This window comes from Bos indicus x Bos taurus, chromosome 2 (assembly GCF_003369695.1).
Source record: "Bos indicus x Bos taurus breed Angus x Brahman F1 hybrid chromosome 2, Bos_hybrid_MaternalHap_v2.0, whole genome shotgun sequence".
Taxonomy (NCBI): domain Eukaryota; kingdom Metazoa; phylum Chordata; class Mammalia; order Artiodactyla; family Bovidae; genus Bos; species Bos indicus x Bos taurus.
In genome coordinates, this window is record NC_040077.1 from 110520504 (window position 1) to 110539348 (window position 18845).

At 43.8% G+C, this 18845-nt stretch overlaps 1 protein-coding gene across 1 annotated transcript in view; it reads left to right on the top strand.

Moving 5' to 3' along the window:
• Positions 1–18845, top strand: part of SGPP2 (sphingosine-1-phosphate phosphatase 2) — a 147176-nt gene that overhangs the window by 40514 nt on the left and 87817 nt on the right. The window contains exon 2 of the mRNA XM_027514575.1: positions 13819–13977. Within this exon, the coding sequence (XP_027370376.1) occupies positions 13819–13977 (159 nt within the window). The remainder of the gene's footprint in view (positions 1–13818; positions 13978–18845) is intronic.

Sequence of the window (18845 nt, forward strand, 5' to 3'; positions counted from 1 at the left end):
ACAGCCTGTGGCATTCGGCCGCCTTCCATGGAGGAACTCACTTTCTCTGGGTTTCATCAACTTGTTTTTGTTCCTGTGGTTTCTTGCTAAATAACTGTATCCTCAGATCCCACACGGCAGAGCCAAGGCCAGAAACAGAAACCGAGCTTTCTTCATCTTCCATGATGGTCCACGGAGGCCCTGGGAGCACCGATGGGGAACCCGGAGCCCAAGAGGCTCACCCCGGGCTGCGGGTGGCAGAGGCAGGTTGTGTGTGAGACCCTCTAAGAGCAGAGCTTGAGAAGTGGTTTCCCGGCTGTGGTGCAAGGGTGTCTGACCTCTCCTGAGACACATGTCAGCCTGCAAAAATGGGGGAATCACGGAGAAAGGATGAGAATGTGAGCACAGAGCGGGCCGTGCAGAGCACACCTCTGATCATGACACTTCCTGCTCAAACACTCTCAGTGGTCCCCATTACCCACATCCTCCTCGTTACCGCCTTCGGGACTCCGCTCTCTGGTTCTAGTCACCCCTTCCAGCCTTGCTGCCGACGATTCCTGCTATAAATGCCGTACGCTCCAGGCATGTGGACCAGGTTCTGTTCCAGGAGCACTGTGCCTTGCTGCATCCGTACTTCTCAGGCCATTCCTTCGGCTAGAATGTCCCTGTTCCCTTTCTCTTTCTGTCGCAGTTCCAGCCTCCTGCCAGGACAGCTCCCTTTCCTCCTCCTCTATAATATCTTTGTTTTTTAAATCTTCTCATCTACTTCCCCTCCTCTGTGCTTTCTCCTATAACCAGACACTTCTGACACTATCCTTAGTATTTATGTGTGTGTGTGTGTGTGTGTGTTAGTTGCTCAGTCGTGATGGACTCTTTGTGACCCCATGGACTGTAGCCCGCCAGGCTCCTCTGTCCATGGGATTCTCCAGGCAAGAATATGGGAGTGGGTTGCTATTCCCTTCTCCAGGGGATCTTCCTGACTCAGGGATTGAACTTGGGTCTCCCGGATTGCGGGCAGATTTTTTTACCCACTGAGCCACCTGGGAAACACCTTACTAAAACCATGCAAATACAGCTACCATCTCTTGAGCTCACACTGTGTCTGGTGTGGTGTAGTATGGTTTACATAAGTAACTTCTTTTTATCTTCTAAGGGCCTCTGCAAGGGAGCTGGTATTAGATCTACTGCACAGTTGAAAAATTCAAACTTCCCCAGAGTTGCCCAAGGCTGGTGATTCTTACCAACTGAACTATGAGGGAAGCCCTCATAACTGTGGCCATTAGGCCACCTTAAACTGTATCCCTGATGCTTCTGCAAAATCTGGCAAAGAGACTTGAAGTCACCAGAAAACGAAACAAGCAAGCCACAGTAAGACCAAAAAATGCAGACAGGTGGTCTCAGGGAATGTTGTCGCTGTTGGAAACATTGAGGAATGAGCAAGGTGAGACAGCATCCATGGAACAGTACCTCTGGGGGCTCTAACGGAAGTGGGTGGGAAACTCCAGTAAAGAGGTTCTCGGGTGATAAGATTCTTGGTCATCCAACCTGTGATGTGTTTGCAGTCTTGGTCTGTCCCGGGAGTTGCTATAAGAATGGGTGTGTAAGAAGGGGGAGGGGGGGTCACAGTAAAGGTGGAACAAGAAAAACTTAAATGGTTAAACCTTACCAAAATCATGATCTAAAATAATATAGGGAAATGCTTACAATACAATAAATAATACTTAAAATTTTAAGATTCAGTAGAATCTCAATTTTTGTAAACACAGGCCACATGCTTGGGCACCAGAGAGGAGAAAGACCAATGGGAATATTCATAGGGGTTGAATCTGAGGGTTAGGATACTGGGTAATTTTTACTTTGTACAGCTTTTGAAATCCCGCATGTTCTAGAGTGAAATGTGTTCATCAGAAGAATAACAAGTGATCATCAGATAATCAGGAAAAAAACAAATGATATAAAAAGCCCAAATTTTAACTCAAAAAATTAAAAGTGAAAACAAAACAAAAAACAACCCTCACAGGGCATAAGGAAATCAGTGTGCCCAGAAACAGGTTGGGTGGGGAGGACCATTGTTCTCACCCAGCATGGCTTTCTTCTTAATGTTCTTTTATGCGTGTATGTATAATTTCAAAGCTTTTCCTAAGTTTATTTTTGTGACCAGTGGCTTTAAACTTGCTAAGAGATAGGCTTCCAGAGGGAACTGTGGTTTGAAAATGTGACGGAAATTGATGGAACCTCCCAAGAACTTTTGGTGTAGACAAGGCCTTAGAAGTGTGCAGGGAGTGAGACCCTCTCAGCAGAATGCCCCATCCCTGCTTTCCCTGCGATACCCATCACCATGTAAGAACAGTGCCCCAGAGAGGGGCAGGGAGGGATCAAGAAAGAAAAGCTCACTGCGGTGGCTTCTCTCATCGTGGAGCCTGGCTTTAGGGCACACGGGCTTCAGCAGTCACAGCACGAGGGCTCACTGGTTGCATCTGCTGGGCTCTAGAGCAGGAACTCAGTAGTTGCGGCCCACAGGCCTAGTTGCTCCACAGCACGTGGAAAATCCCGAATCAGGGATCACACCTGTGTCCCCCGCACTGGCAGGCAAGTTCTTAACCACTGGGCCACCGGGGAAGCCTTGTTTTTAAATCTCCGTACATAAAAGGTCACCAAGGAGAAAACTTTAGGTGTATCTGAATAGTTTCTTACATTTTGGTGATGCCTTTTTAAAAGGAAAAAAAAAAAAAATTTTTAACTGAGGTATAATTGACAGATAACATTAATTTCAGGTGTACAACAGTGATTTAATACTTGTATATATTGCAAAATGATCATCGCAGTAAGACTAGTGTCCATCACCACCCATAGATACAGAATTTTTTCCCTTGTGGTGTAAACCTTTATGATTTACTCTCAGCAGACTTTCAGATATGCAATGATGGTCTTATTGACTGTAGTCACCATGGCTGAACAGTAATTCCCCATGACTTATTTATTTTATAAATAGAAGTTTATATCTTTGACCGCCTTTACCCATATTTTGGTGGTGCCTTTATAAATCTTTAGCAAATGTTTCTTGAAGGGAATTAGGAGTGGGTGAGTTCATGCTGCCAGGTTAGGGCAGAACTGAGTCAGTCCTTCCAAGTTCTGAGTTCTGAGTATGTGTATCTGGGTAGGGGGTAGAATTCCTGCATTAAAACTAACAAACCCAAGCTTATGACTCCTTCTTGAACATCCTATAGCTCGTCCAAATGTCCTTTTGATAAGTTAATATAAATGAATGAGAAACATCTGCATCAGAAATCTCCCTGAACACACCAGGGCTTAACAATTAAATGGAAGAATGTTTGGCACAGTGTGGTTCAGGTTTTAGCAGATCCAAACTGTTTTGCAAAACAGTTGTTCTGAAGACATTCTGAGAATTTAAAAGGCAGCTGGTTCTCCCACCCACTCTAAAAATGAGAGTGGTGATTTCTGTTCTTTGTGTCGACTCTGGTTGCTCTTACTGACTGTGGAGGGACTTCTCCTCGCAGAGGCCCTGTCTCTGGTCTCTGCCAAGTGCTGTCCTCGCCTCTCATTCTCTCTTTTCTCTTTCTCTCAATCCTACATTTGGGTCCTCAGCAGATACTCTGTGTTTCAGGCACAGTTCTAACAGTGATGACGAGGCTGCATTTTGTCGAGCTGTGAGATCCAGTTCTAGGTTCAGGTCGAGCATTATTTTCACCCTGGTTCACAGAATTTAATAATCCTTGTCCCTTTCACCCTTCCTGATGGTGCCCGATATGAGAGCTGGTCTCTGGGGAAAAGAGAAAGAAATTATCAAACATTCAGAGGAGGAGCTGAAATCTGATGGATGGTCCAGAGGAAAGCAAAGCTCAAACTGTGGGAAAGGCTACAACGAAAACGCCACTGTAAATAAAAGCCAAGTTCAGTTCAGTTCTCTTGAGCCTCCCTCTTGTTCTGGAACACAGACTGAGTGATCCCAGCAAATGCCAACGAAGCAGATGAAAGTGATTAGTGTGCTGTTCCCTTTCAAGCTCTTTTATTCGAAGACGTTGTCCTTCCATTTTAATTGACTTTCAGTCTCGCCATCGTGAAATTTTAATCACCCGAGCACGGAGACGACATCTCAGATCACCCAACTCGTAATTCTATCTCAACTGCAAGATGAAAGAGGACACCCTCATGCATTCTTGTCCCTTCTGTTTTCCCCTTCAAGGGACACTGTCAATCTTCCTTAGGCTTCCTGAGTGATCATTTAATTTTCTTTGGAGGTTGCAAAGTCTTGATTTCCTAAACTGAAAAAAAAAAAACAAAAAGAGTAATTAAAAGTGATGGAAGCATGTTAGGAAAGAGATGGAAATTCAAACAAATGGACATCTACCCCACTGGGCAAACAATGCGACTCCACCCCCAGTGGCTTTTAAGTTTAGCACTGCTAGTTAATATTTCTCCACTAAGTTTAAGAAATTAAAAACAAAAGAATTAAAGCGTGGCTTTTTCCCTTGGCTTCAGAGCCAAAGCTTGTTTTAGTTTTGTCAGAGTTCAAATAATGAAATTCTTATTTGGAACCTTTCAGGGACTTGCTGTTATTCTCAGCCGAGATGCCAAACCTTAGCTTGATCTTGCTTCTGCTCTTAATTTCATCTCTTCTCTCTCTTTTTCATCTGCCATGTCCTGGCACACAGGCTTGGTTCCTCCTTCGGGGCCTTTTGCTAAGTGGTCTTTCTAACCCTGGACGCCAAAGGAACCAGCTCATTTCCCGATGCAGGGCTCAGCTCAAATGTCTCCTCCTTGGAGAGCATCCCCCAACACACACATATCATTTGGTATCACTTAATCCTGCTTTCATTTCATCATAGTGCTTATTGCTAAACGAAATAATCTCACTTGTTGTCAATCTTCCATCCCTAAAGTGTAAAATGGCTGAGTGGTAAAGAATCTGCCTGTAGTGCAAGAGATGCAGGAGGTGAAGGTTCAGTCCATGGGGTCGCAAAGAGTCGGACACGACTGAAGTGACTGAGCACAAAGTCTAAGCATTGAATACATGATCTGTGTAGATGTGGCCTCCCTCTGCAAAAGATTTGCCACTTTCAGTTAAAACAAAAAGGAGGGCATTGCTTGGTTTGTACTTGGCGTGTTAACATGCCAGTTGCTGTTTTATAATACCTTGGAGTGTTTCTTTTGCAAATGCTCCATCTCTGCAGTGTGTCCTTACATGTCCACCAAAGCTAGGCTTTTAGAGACAGGGAGCAAGACCCAAACCTTGCAAAGTGTAGGCTGTAATGAAGAGGCGTCAAGTTCCTTAGATTTGCCCTTCCTCATCTCTAGGCTCTAGATTAGAAATTCTTACTACATGGCTCAGTAGTAAAGAATCTGCCTGCCAGTGCTAGGAGCCACAGGAGATGGGGGTTCAATTCCTGGGTTGGGAAGATCCCCTGGAGAAGGAAATGGCAACCCACAAGAGTATTCTTGCCTGGAGAATCCCATGGACAGAGGAGCCTGGTGGGCTACAGTCCATGGGGTCGCAAAGAGTCAGACACGACTGAGGACGCACATGCAGAACGTGGGCAAGGCTAGAGCTTTAGTCCCGAATTGCCTACCTTCCAGGACACTTCTCCCACCATGGAAGGTGTTTCTCCGGAGGCCCCAGTCTCCATAAATGACTGTTAGATTGGAGACCAGGCTGATGTCCCTTGCCTCCCAAACTGCAAGCACATGAAGTGGTTCCCACCTTGGAAAATGATGCCAAGATGACAGCCCCCGGGAGCTGATGAGAAGAATCCGTGTGTAGGTTGAATGTATAGCAGATGTAACTAGAAATGACAAAGGCTTTCCCAAGTTGGGTTAAAAAAGCAGTTTAAAATTCCCAAAACCATTGATTTTAATGGAATACTCTCCTCTTAGTTTTTTTTAAAAATAATTTTTATTTATTTTTGGCTGTGCTGGTTCTTTGTTGCTGCGTGGGCTTTTCTCTAGTTGTGGGGGCCACTCTCTAGTTGCTGTGTGTGGCCTTCTCATTGCGATGGCTTCTCTGGTGGTGGAGCATGGGCTGGAGGACACTCAGGCTTCAGTAGTTGTGGCACATGGGCTTGGTTGCTCCGTACCATATGAGATCTTCCTGGATCAGGGATTGAACTGGTGTCCCCTGAATTGGCCGGCAGATTCTTTACCACTGAGCCATACCAGTGGCTCAGTGGTAAAGACACCAGCAAAGTCCTCTCTTTTTAAAAAAATTTTATTTATTTTTAATTGGAAGATAATTGACTTACAATATTGTTTTTTGCCATATATCAACACGAATCAGCCATAGGTATACATATGTGCCCGTCCTCTTGAACCTCCCTCCCACCTCCCACCCCATCCCACCCCTCTAGGTGGTCACAGAGCACCAGTTTGAGCTCCCTGCATCATACAGCAAATTCCCGATAATCTAATTTTACATATAGTATTGTATGTGTTTCCATGGTACTCTCTCATCTTACCCTCTCCTTCTCAACCCCTCTCTTCTTAGTTTTTATCTTTTCCTCCAAAAGTAAAAAAATGCTGCCTCTGTCTTAGCAGAGAACATAAGGACAGATACTCCGGCCTGCAGAGCCAGAGAACCTTGTCTCCAAGCCAGGATTCAAACGGTAGTACAAGAGCCCTTTTTAGGGAAATGAGATTTCTTTTTCTGTGATGGTCTGAGAGGTTAGGAATGTTTTTCATGCTTCAGAGCTCTTTGACTAATTTTGAATTTGTCATCCAGGAATTTATGCAAACCCTTCTCAGATGAAGGCAGGGAGCCTGGGACGGCTTCTTTTCTTTCTGCATCGTCAGTGGGTCGGTTGATCCACTGCTATTTCGGTGGGATGCTTCTTCCTCGTGCCCTTCCCGTCAGTACCTCCTGTGGTTGAGGGGCACACCAGGGCTCAGTTCCTGCACTCAGCTTGCTGTGGGATCCTCCATGGAATTCATGAACTGCTCCCTCTGGTTTGTCACCAGCATTTTTACCTGTCACTTTGATCATGCTCTCTTACTCTCTTAAACTCCAGTTGAGCCTTCCTCTAACACTGAGAATTAAACCTGAGAACCTTCCATCTGGGTTTAAAAACCCTTCACTGGGAATGTCCTTGCCCCTTGCTACTCAAAGTGTGGTCCATGGGTGGGCAACCTGGCCGTATCTGCATCACCCTAGAGCCCATTAGAACTCGCAACCCTGCCACAGGTGAACTGCATCAAAGTCAGCATTTTTAATAAGATCCAGGTGAGTCACGTGTGTGTTAGAATGGAGAAATGCTTTCTGGGAAATCCTCCCTGCTACCATCATCATTCATGGCCATCAAGTAGGTCTTAGAGCAACATTTCTCCACCTGGCTCTGACCTGATGCTTGGCGTATAGCAGAGCAGCACACTCCAATTTAATCTTCCCAGTGTCTCCATGTGGTATGTACTGTTGTTAATCCCACTTGCAGAAGGGGAAACAGGCCTTTGGGAGATGCTCATTCAGGTAGTGAGTGCTGGAGCAGCCTGGATTTAATCCAAGACACTCTGCCTCCAGAGTTCATGTGCCTAACTATTGGCTCTGCACCCTCCCCTTTTCTGGACTCTTCCCTCCAAGTCTATTAGCTCTGGACTCTCTTGCTTCTTTCTCATTGGTCTGTAAAACTTCTCTAAAGCAAAGCCATGTTGAAGGAAATGCTGCTGTTTGGTGTCTTCTAGAAAAGCTTTGAGTCCTAAAGTTATTTTTAAGGAAGATTGTGCTGTACTCTGTAGAGATTTGATCTCTCAGCCAAGGAGAAGGAGCTCTTTCTACTGCTTCCAATTTAATACAGGCCACGTGGAGCCTCAGATATTACCCTCCCCGGATGTGAACTTCTTCTGGCTGTGTTGAGATAGAGTAGTATCTCAAACTTGACCTTTGGAAGAATCCTTACATTTACAACTCTAATCAGAAAAAAAAATGGAGATAATTCATATGACCTTCAATGACATTGGTGCAGAGTTTATCAAGTCCTTTGAAGACCTTAAGGTCAGAATGTTTATAGCCTGTATACTCAAGGCCAGAGTTTCGTTACAGGAGGTTAGCTATATGAGGTCAGGAAGAGATTAAGGTCAGTGGTTTTCAAACTGATTATTGAACTGCTTTGAGGGAATATTCCAGAGAAAAACTTGGAGGCTTTGGTGTGAGGTAGTGTCTGAGCTGAAAGAGAGGTTCCCTGGGCCCCACCTCACTTTCAACCAATTAGTTTCAATTTTACATCATTTTGTATAATACATCCTGGGGTAACATTTTATTTAATGGGCACTTCCCTACTTAGGGTTTTCCTGGCGGCTCACACGGTAAGATCCCTGGGTCAGGAAGATCCCCTGGAAAAGGGAATGGCTACCTATTCCAGTATTCTTGCCTGGAGAATTCCATGGACAGAATTTTCTTTTTGTATATTAAAAGCCAATTAAACTACTCCATCCTTTGCATTTGAGGCTGTTGAGGTTCAAAAAGGCAAATTGACTTCCCCAAGGTCATGCATAGTTTTGGCCAAAAGCTGTTTCTTGTATTCCTCCTTTGAAAACTCAGAAGCTGGGCCAGCTGCCAAGCCTGCTGGACATTCACTTCTTTGCTGTCTGGGTCAGCCCTTCTTACAGTCAGTGGTGCTGACCTGGCCATTTTTCCTTTGCATTTAGGACTGTGTGTGTGTTTGGAAAACCAAACACCATTCAGGTGTTTTAGGGGCAAAGCTAAGTCAAGAAGTCATATATTGGCAGCATTCTTTGTCTTCATCTTGGGGTGAAGCTGTATGGCTGTCTCACTGTCCTGACTTAGTTATCCATTGAAGGCAGCCTTGCAGAGAACACAGAATATTCCGGTACCTGCAAAACAGAGCAGCTGTTCCCCTCCGAACATTAGTTTACCAAACCCCCCATTTTAGGAGAATGTGCATTTGAGGAATGTGTGACCAAAAGGGAAAGATGGCATTGAAAGACTGAGATCATGTATTTTTCCCTGCTCCTGCAAAAACATTTTTTTCTTTCATTTTCAGGAAAATAAATCAATAGGTGAAACAGACAAAATGAGAATTTCAGTGACAGTTTACAGTTAGTAATGATGGATATATGGGTAATTTCCATCATATCATCTGTTGTTTACTAGAAACTTCTTTAAGGCAGATGATTGGCATACTAAGAGATGTTTTATTTCTAAAAATAGCTCTTCACCCACCTGTATGTTCAGTGCTTGTCCTGATCTTTTGTTTAGAAAATTGGGTGCTAATCACTGCCTCCCTCCTGAGTCTGGGCCCCAGAAATGCAGCCCCACTGCCTGGGATGTAAGCCCTTTGTGTGTGGCCAGTTATGTAGAATGTAGATGTTTCATTCCGGGACTTGATTTTCTGTCAGTTTTTCTCTCTTCTCTCTGCCATTCACTTTACCTACTGTTTCTTTCTCTAACCCCAGTTTCTGCTACCTCTAATTGTTCCCAGTGGAACCAACACATACCCTGGAACTAAAATTCTTCTTTACAGAGATATATTAAAGTGATACACACTGTGATCTCCTACAAGGGAAACTTAGATTCTTGTTCTGAAAAGACAAGTACTTAATTATTTATAGTATGTATAATTCCTAAGAATTTGGAGGCAAATATTAGCTCTCAAGCTATTTAGTTACATATAGAGATGTTACCTAAAAACTCCTTTGGCTGCCCTATATACATGTTGGAGGCTTCCCTGATAGCTTAGTTGGTGAAGAATCCTGCACCACAGGAGATCCCGATTTGATTCCTGGGCAGGAAGATCTGCTGGAGAAGGGATAGGCTACCCACTCCGGTATTCTGGCCTAGAGAATTCCATGGACTGTATAGTCCATGGGGTCACAAAGAGTTGAACACGACTGAGGGACTTTTACTTCACTTCATATACATGTTGATATTTTTAATTTCACTTTTGCTTTTTGTTTCTAAGATTTAGAGAGGATTCAGTTCTCCACCAAAAAAATAGTTCCTAAGAGATTGTAGAAAGCATGCCTAAAGATATTAATTAGTTACATGTAACATTACTTTGCCAACAAAGGTGCGTGTAGTCAAGGCTATGGTTTCTCCAGTGGTCACGTATGGATGTGAGAGTTGGACTGTGAAGAAGGCTGAGCACTGAAGAATTGATGCTTTTGAACTGTGGTGTTGGAGAAGACTCTTGAGAGTCCCTTGGACTGCAAGGAGATCAGCTCTGGGTGTTCTTCGGAGGGAATGATGCTAAGGCTGAAGCTCCAGTACTTTGGCCACCTCATGCGAAGAGTTGACTCATTGGAAAAGACTCTGATGCTGGGAGGGATTGGGGGCAAGAGGAGAAGGGGACGACAGAGGATGAGATGGCTGGATGGCATCACCGATTCGATGGACATGAGTTTGAGTGAACTCCGGGAGTTGATGATGGACAGGGAGGCCTGGCGTGCTTCGATTCATGGGGTTGCAAAGAGTCGGACACAACTGAGTGACTGGACTGAACACTAAAGCAGTTTTTTGTCATCTTTGGCAAATTTTTCCATTATTTACTAGGATTAAGGTATTGAACTTGGTCTCAGATAGGTCTCTAGGATAGGGTATGGTTGTTGCTGATTGTTTATGATGTCATGTAACATTTAAGTGTTTATTATTTAAGTGTTAGTCACTCAGCCATTTCTGACTCTGACCCCATGGACTGCAGTCCTCTAGTCTCCTCTGTCTATGGAATTCCACAGACAAGAATACTGGAGTGGGTTGCCATGCCCATCTCCAGGGGATCTTCCAACCCAGGGATCGAACCCAGGTCTCCTGCATTGCGGGTGAATTCTTTACCGTCTGAGCCACCAGGAAAGCCCTTGGGTACTGTGAAATGACATGAGGGAGGGGCTTGACCCTTGTCAAAGTTTGGCAAAAGTTTTTCCTCCTAAAGCTTCAAAGCAGGAGAGAGTCCCAAGTGTACCTGGCAGCTGGTGCGTTAAAATAACTAATCTTCACATACAAAAGGCCTCTTCACAGGATTTGGCCAAAGGTCAAGCCTGTTGGATATATATTTATAAAACAGAGTCTGTAGAGATTAGTCCTCACTTTAGATAATGAGTGACAGGAGGAGGAGGGAGGAGTTTGTCACTTACGTATTCATCACGGTCCCTTGACCTCGTTCTGCACGTCTAGCCATAGTTATCTTGCCAGAGAGGTAGAACTATACACTTCTTTATTTAATTCATTTTGTGCTTTATTGTCTTTGCTCTTGAGGATGGATCCATTCTCTCTCCTTTGAATTCACTTAGAAGTGAAGTTGCTCCCCAAAGAGAGATGAACTTCAGGCTTACATTGTATGCTCCTAACGAGTAACTTTACTCCTGACTAATAACTTTCTCACAGATAGTGCCATGTAACGCTGGGCTTTGAGGCTGAAGATTTGCACTTAACCGTGACTGGTTTACACAAATCTAGATATACCTCTGGAGCCAAGGATGGTGTCAACTCCCGCCTGAGACACTGGGCTCTGTAGGGGAGGTAGACATGCTGGAATAAAATCAGGAACCTCAGAAAGAGGAGAAAGTGATGCATACTTGGTAGGTAGCCAACAGTGTCTAGCACAGTTAATATTCTGGCAATTTCCAAGGTCATTTTTTTTTTTTTAAGTATAAAAGCATTCTTGGCCTTTTTCAAGGCTTCAAATAAAATATTGGTCCTTTAAAAATTAATTTCCTCAAATTATAGATTTTGATACCCGCCCACCCCCACCAGATAAGAGCTTCTTGAAGCCAGGCCTCATGCCTGGCTCATCTGAATATTCTTGGCAGCCCAAGTTCTGAGTCATCATAGACAATGACTATTTGCAAAATAAATGCATATAACTTATTCTCTGGATTCCCCCAGGATTCAAGGACCTCAGACATTGTGTAAAAACAAACCAAAACTCCAGACCTACAAGACCCTTGACAGAGTCAATCCTGTGGTAGGGCTGCCTTTTTTCCTTCTCATTTTCAGTACTGGTTTTTTACTTTGATTTTATGAAGTTCACAGCTACCTTCATTAACATTAAAATTCTATTGTTTAGATTCATTTATTGGGGTGACTGTTTTTGTTTTTTTCATTACAATTATACCATAATTTGAGGACATATACCATATTTTAAAATAGATTGTTTGTTTACTCCAGTTTTAATATCCTTAAGTTTTTTTTTCCTTCCCTCTTCTCCCTGCCTACTACCAGGATGATAGAAAATGGGAGTGCATTTTAGCAGGCCCAGGTGTACTTGCTGTTTCTTAGGTTCTCACTGTAGTGGGTTGACTTTAACAAATCCCATTTAAAAGGTAAATTACAAACATTCATCAGCAAGTGATTTTTCTAAAGTCTTCATATTAGCTATCTCTTGTTGCCGCAACAGATTAGCACAAAAGCCGTGGCTTAAAACAACACTCGTTTATTCTGTGGCTACAGAATGCATGGAAGGCAGAAGTCCAAATAGTTCTTACTTGGCTGAAATTAAGGCATCAGCAAAGGTGCCTTCCTTTAGGAGCCTCAAGCAGAGGGTCGGTCCTTTCCCTCACTTTTTCCAGCTTCTAGAGGCTGCCTGTATTCCTTGAATCATGGCTCCTTCCTCCATCTTCAAAGTCAACAGTGTAGCATCTTCAGATTCTAACTGGGTTTCTGACTTGACTCTTTTGCCTCCTGTTTTTTTTAAGGATTTTGTGATTACCTTGAATCCATCCACATAATCCAGGGTGACCCCTCGACCTCGAGATCATTAATTACATCTGCAAACCTCTTTTTGTCACATGAGGTAACATATTTGCAGATTCTAAGGATTAGGATGTGGACATCTTTGGGGCCATTCCCCTGTCTATCATAAGCATGCATGCATGCTAAGTCGCTTCAGCTGCGTCCAACTTTGGTGATCCTAAGGACTGTAGCCTGCCAGGCTCCTCTGTCCAAGCAAGAACACTGGAGTGGGTTGCTGTGCCCTCCTCCAGGGGATCTTCCTGACACAGGGATCAAACCCAGGTCTCTCATGTCTCCTGCGATGGCAGGCGGGTTCTTTACCACTAGTGCCACCTGGGAATCCACCACAGTCATAGACCCACACAGTGTTCTCACAGAGTTCCACTACCTCGAGTTTCTAGCTTTCTGTGTACTCAGGAGAAAGGCTTTGAGTTTTTGTGTGTGTGTGTCTTCCCCTGATATTTCTGTCTTGGATGTTACTACTTTAATTTTATGAAGTGATAAAGAATCCGCCTGCCAGTGTAGGAGACATGGGTTCAATCCCTGGGTCAGGAAGATGTCCTGGAGAAGGAAATGGCAACCCACTCCAGTATTCTTGCCTGGAAAATCCCATGGACAGAGGAGCCTGATGGGCTATATTGTTCATAAAGTCACAAAAGAGTCAGATGTGACTTAGTGACTAAACAACAACAATATCAACAAAACATTATCTGTGTTTGTGTGGACACATCAGGGTGGATAGATAGATGTTCAATATTCGGACAATAATGACTGGGTATTGGGTTGATACAATGATAATGTAAAATTCGCTCAGTTTTTCCTATTACACCATACGGAAACCTGAACAAGCTTTTTGGCCAACCAGTGATTAATAATGGAAAAGGAGGCAGCAACTTGGCAATTGAAACCCCATGAGTTGTAGATAGAGGTGTTTTGTTGTTGTTCTCATGTTTGTTTTGTTTGGGCTGCAGCTTGAAGCATGAGGGATCCTCGCTCCCCTATCAGGGATGGAACCTACACCTTCTGTAGTGGAAGCTCAGACTCTTAACTACTAGATTACCAGAGAGGTCCCCAGGAGGAGGTTTTTAAAACTTGTCTTTATGGTAACCTGTTCAGTGAACTCACAGAGCCTTCTAACTTTTGTCTTTTAGGCTTATGTACAGAAATATGTCGTGAAGAATTATTTCTACTATTACCTGTTCCGATTTTCAGCTGCTTTGGGACAAGAAGTGTTCTACATCACATTCCTTCCATTCACTCACTGGAATATAGATCCTTATTTGTCCAGAAGACTGACCATCATATGGGTTGTAAGTATTATTATTACTTATGGACCAGTATTGTTTCTGCAGCAGCCATCTGCTTTGGTATTCAAGTTCTCTGCATATTTGCTCTTTTTTAAAAAATCACTGAGAGCTGAATTTTTACCTGGTTTACTTTGGGAAAATGAAAGGAAAAACATTGTTAAAGCTATGGGTGAGTAAGACTAGGAGAGGAGAGAGATGATGTTCAGAGAAATGACCTTTCTGAGAATCCTAGCAGTGGTGGGGCATGTGTGCATGCTCAGTCATGACCAACACTTTGTGACCACACGGACTGCAGCCCAGAACCCAAGATGGGGCATAAAATGCCTCCTCTCACGAAGCCCCTTTTAGTAAAATTTGATCAAAAACTGAAAATAGGAGCTGTTGGCTAATACCACTTGGAATTCCTAGGAGAGGAAAGACATGATGTGGTATTAAGCGTGACTTAATTCCAAGTGGTTTTAAGTGTGACTACTCTATACCGATTAGACGCAAAGGCATATAAGGCAGGGCAGCTTTAATTTGAGGGAGTTTCTAGTATTAGGGGGGCAGCTGGCCTATATACAGAAACTCATTGACAATTCCAGGTAGAGAGGTGGAGCCCCTTCTGATGTTTTGTTTCAGACCCTATCATTGAACTTTGTTCAGGACTAAATTCTGATTTTCTTTTTTTTTTAATTGAGAGAGAGAGTAGCAAGGTGTGCTGTGAGCATCCAAGCCCTGGGATCAGATTGGCCTGGGTTCAAGTGCAGCTCAGCCAATGCACTTGTCTGTGTGCCCTTGTCCTGAGCCTGTAAAACAGTGTTAATAAAGTGCATCTCCCAGAATAATCCTGAAGACATTCACAGCATGGCCAACATGTGGGAGGGATCTACAGGTTGCTATAAGCATGTAATGCATAGTGATGAGTCCATGAAGGTGAAAGTCTTAAAGATCAATTCTTAGGTTAAAGATTGTTTAGCCAGGAGAGGGTGGCTTCAGGAACAAGGCTGCCAGCACAGCTGTTTCCTTAACTCAAGATTCTACCCTGAAAACTGAGCTTCAGAAGCACTTGGTCATGTGTAAAGGCACTAGGATTCTTAGGCAGCTCTGTTCTAAGAAGCTGTGGCTGCACATCTGGGGCTTTATTTTTCTCATTTGTAGAAGAAGTGAGAGAGAGGTCTTGTTTGGAGCCATAAATGCAAATGTTACAACAGGCAGGGGGTAGAAATAAAACAGTGAAGTGATGGGTGGAGAGGGCTGGTGGGTGAGGAGGCATCTTGGGACACTGGGAGTGGCTGCCCCTCTCCACCACCTGTGCCCAAGAGAGGAAAAATAGGGTGGGATTGTCAGATCTCTTTTTTCTGTAAAGTCTTTAAATGAAGGCTTACAGTTGTTTAAAATATGGTATTTATTTATTTATTTTTGGCTGCACTGGGTCTTTGTTGCTTTGTGCAGGCTTTCTCTAGTGGCGAGTGGGAGCTACTCTTCATTTCAGTGCTTGGGCTTCTCGTTGCGGTGGCTTCTCTTGTTGCTGAGCGTGGGCCCTGGGTGCTAGGGCTTCAGTTGTTGCGGCTCTCAGGCTCAGTAGTTGTGGCGCATGGGCTTATGAGTTACTCCACGGCATGTGGGATCTTCCCAGATCAGGGATCAAATCTGTGTCCCCTGCCTTAGCCCACAGATTCTTATCCACTGGGCCACCAGGAAAGTCCTAGGCTTGCATTTTAAAAGCTTTATATGCCAACTGAACAAAAGCATCCTTGACATGCAGACTTCCAAGGTCTGGTTTGAAGTCTTCGGCCTAAAGGACAACTAAGGTCCCTCAGGCTGGTGGTCAGGATTATTTGGCCCCTAATTCTTCCTGATTATTTGCTCCTTTTCTCTCTCATTCTACAAGTCACTGTTTCCTTTCTCCGTCTCTGTCTCCCAGCCAGCCCTCTTCTGAAATCTAGCTTACGTCTAGAAGTATGATCCAATGAGAACGTGCAAAAGCATAAGAATCTTGGAAGAGATGAACGTTAGTGCAGTTGTTCCCCTCCTTTCTGAAGTGCCTTCTGTTCCTGCAGAGCTGGTGATGTCCACTAGAGCAGCTGGGGGAGGAGAGGGAGCTGGGAGTACTCCTCAGGATGTGAATGTGCACCCAAGATCCATGGTACTTGCATTCCTTTTCTTGTCATTTATTTTCTGAGATTTTTGTGTAGTCGTTAAGATGTGTCTGACTCTACAACCCCATGGACTGTAGCCCGCCAGGCTCCTCTGTCCATGGGATTTCCCAGGCAAGAATACTGGAGTGGGTTGCCATTTCCTTCTCCAGGCAATCTTCCCAACCTATGTCTCCCGCATTGGCAGGTGGATTCTTTACCATTGAGCCACCAGGGAAGCCCCTTTTTCTTAGATTTTTTTTTTTTAATCCAACTTTTATGGTAGTTGAGTGTGGTAAATGATGCAAAATATTTTTAATAACCCAGCAATATCTTATACTGTGTACAGTCAGTTTGAGGTCAGTTATCTTGCCCACTGAGGGTAGAAAACTTTTCTTGAGGGATCAGGAAGATCTTTAGACCCTGTAGGAGGCAGTGGTTATGGGACTCTGATTGTCATCGTGGGTGGCGGTTTTTCATTTTGGAGTCCTGATTTCAGAGCACTCAAAGGATTTCCGACTTGAGGTAGAATTACGAGTCTTTTGTCAGAGAGTGGGCAAGTAAAGTCTTCACCTGAGAGAGGAAAGGGCAGCCTTTGAGTGTGCTATTTGTTGTGAGCTTTGGCAACCTGTTGTTTGCTTTTAGAGATGAGTGAATGGTCCAATCCACAAGGCACCCACATAGAGGGTTATGTAATTTGCATCAGTGAGGCATTCTTGGCAGTTAATGGTGGAGAGACAGTGGTGGGTCCAAGGAGGGTTGGAGGGAAGGAAGGAAGGAAGGAAGGGCAAAGGGAGGTAGAGGTTTGGAGGGGACAGATGCTGAGAGGTGGGAAGGTGGTTGCTCTGTCCTCGGTTGTGGAGATAATTAAGGGGGATGCTTGGTTTGGCTCCACTGTTGTAACTGGGTGGAGGGAAGGAAAATTCTTGATGGTGTTACAGGGAGCCAGGAGGGGAGGTGGATGGACATGCCTGCTAAGTGCTTAGTCCCTTCAGTCATGTCTGAGTCCATGTGACCCCATGTACGGCAGCCCACCAGGCTCCTCTGTCCATGGGATTCTCCAAGCAGGAATACTGGAGTGGGTTACTGTTCCCTTCTCCAGGGGACCTTTCCAACCCTAGGATCCAGCCCACGTCTCTTACATCTCCTGCACTGGCAGGTGGATTCTTTACCACTCGGGCCACCTGGGATGGAGATGGGTGAGATTCTTCTGGGCAATCAGTTTCCTCCTGTGGCAGCCTGTCTCCTATAAGGGATATCACTAAATTAGTGGCTGCCTCTTTAAGGGGTGAGGATGAAGACACGTTTATTATATAAGGGACAGAATTTGAAGTCCCCTAACTAAACATCTTATCTCAAACTCAAAATCCTTTGGAAGGTAGCTATGTTCAAGAGTGCCAGATCTCTTGACAAATTGCATATTAATTTGACAGTTGTCATTGGATGAAGTCTCAGCAGGTTTTATCGCTTTTAAAAATAATTTGTTATATTAGGAATGACTCATATTGTCTGAAGCAACTTAACAGAATTTATGGTTACATGAACAGCTTTCTTATCACAGTTGTAATTGTTCCTCCTGTCTATTCCACCTCTGTTAATTGCATTTGTGGGCATCCCCATGTTCTCTGGTGGCTCAGACGGTAAAAGCATCTGCCTGCAATGTGGGAGACCCAGGTTCGATTCCTGGGTCAGGAAGATCCTCTGGAGAAGAAATGGCAATCCAGCACTCTTGCCTGGAAAATCCCATGGACTGAGGAGCCTGATAGGCTACCGTCCATGGGGTCGCAAAGAGTCGGACACGACTGAGCGACTTCACTTCATTTCCATGTTCATTGTCTTTTTTGATCTTCATAAAAATGGGTTGGTATCGTTTTATCATTTTATAGATTGGGATTGTAATACTTCAAATAATAAGCCACTTTATGTGTTGAGGACACTCAGTGTATTAGTGCTTTACATATACTACCTAATTTAATCCTGCCAGCACCTGAGACATGACTGTTGGCGATCAGGAAACTTAACATGTAGAAAGAATCACTTTGGATTAAGTGGATTTGATCCAGAGCCCTAAGGCCTCTTATGCAAGAAAAGAAAAACACTTCTTAGAAAAACTTCTTAGAAAAACACTGCTGAACTACACTGACTCTTCACTGATGGTTGGTATTTTTTTTTTTTTTTTTTTTAAGAGATGTTGAAGTTGAGGCTTTAAGCATTCAGACAACTTGCCCTAGGTTCTGTTCCATTGCATTTTTGCTATGATTGCATTTCAGTTTTGCCCATATGGCATTTATTAACTTTATCTACTCCTTAAGTGTCTTTCATAGACCTTTCTTGACAAGTCAAAGGTATTTTATCCCAGGAAACTTAGATAAGCTTTTTCTTTAAGTTAGCTGAGAAACATCTATGAGGTATTTTCTTCCTCTGTCACTAATCAAGGTTTTTAACCTGTCCTTTGATTCAATAGAATCTTTGACCTTGGGACAGAAAAGGCCATGAATGGGTTATTCATTAGATCCTCATAAGAGATGTTATCCATAGAACTTTAGGAGTCACTGCTCAACTGAGTGATTATCTGATCTCCTGTCTTCCATTTTGGCATGGTGACAGCCCCACCAAAAAAGAAAATAGAATATTGCTTGTGTCTTAAAAAGGTTAGCTCCAATTTCATTGAAACTGCATGGTGTTCAGCTCTGTAACATGAGGTAGCATAATGGTACCTCCATTAATTTTCATATATTTTTAATATCACTAAAA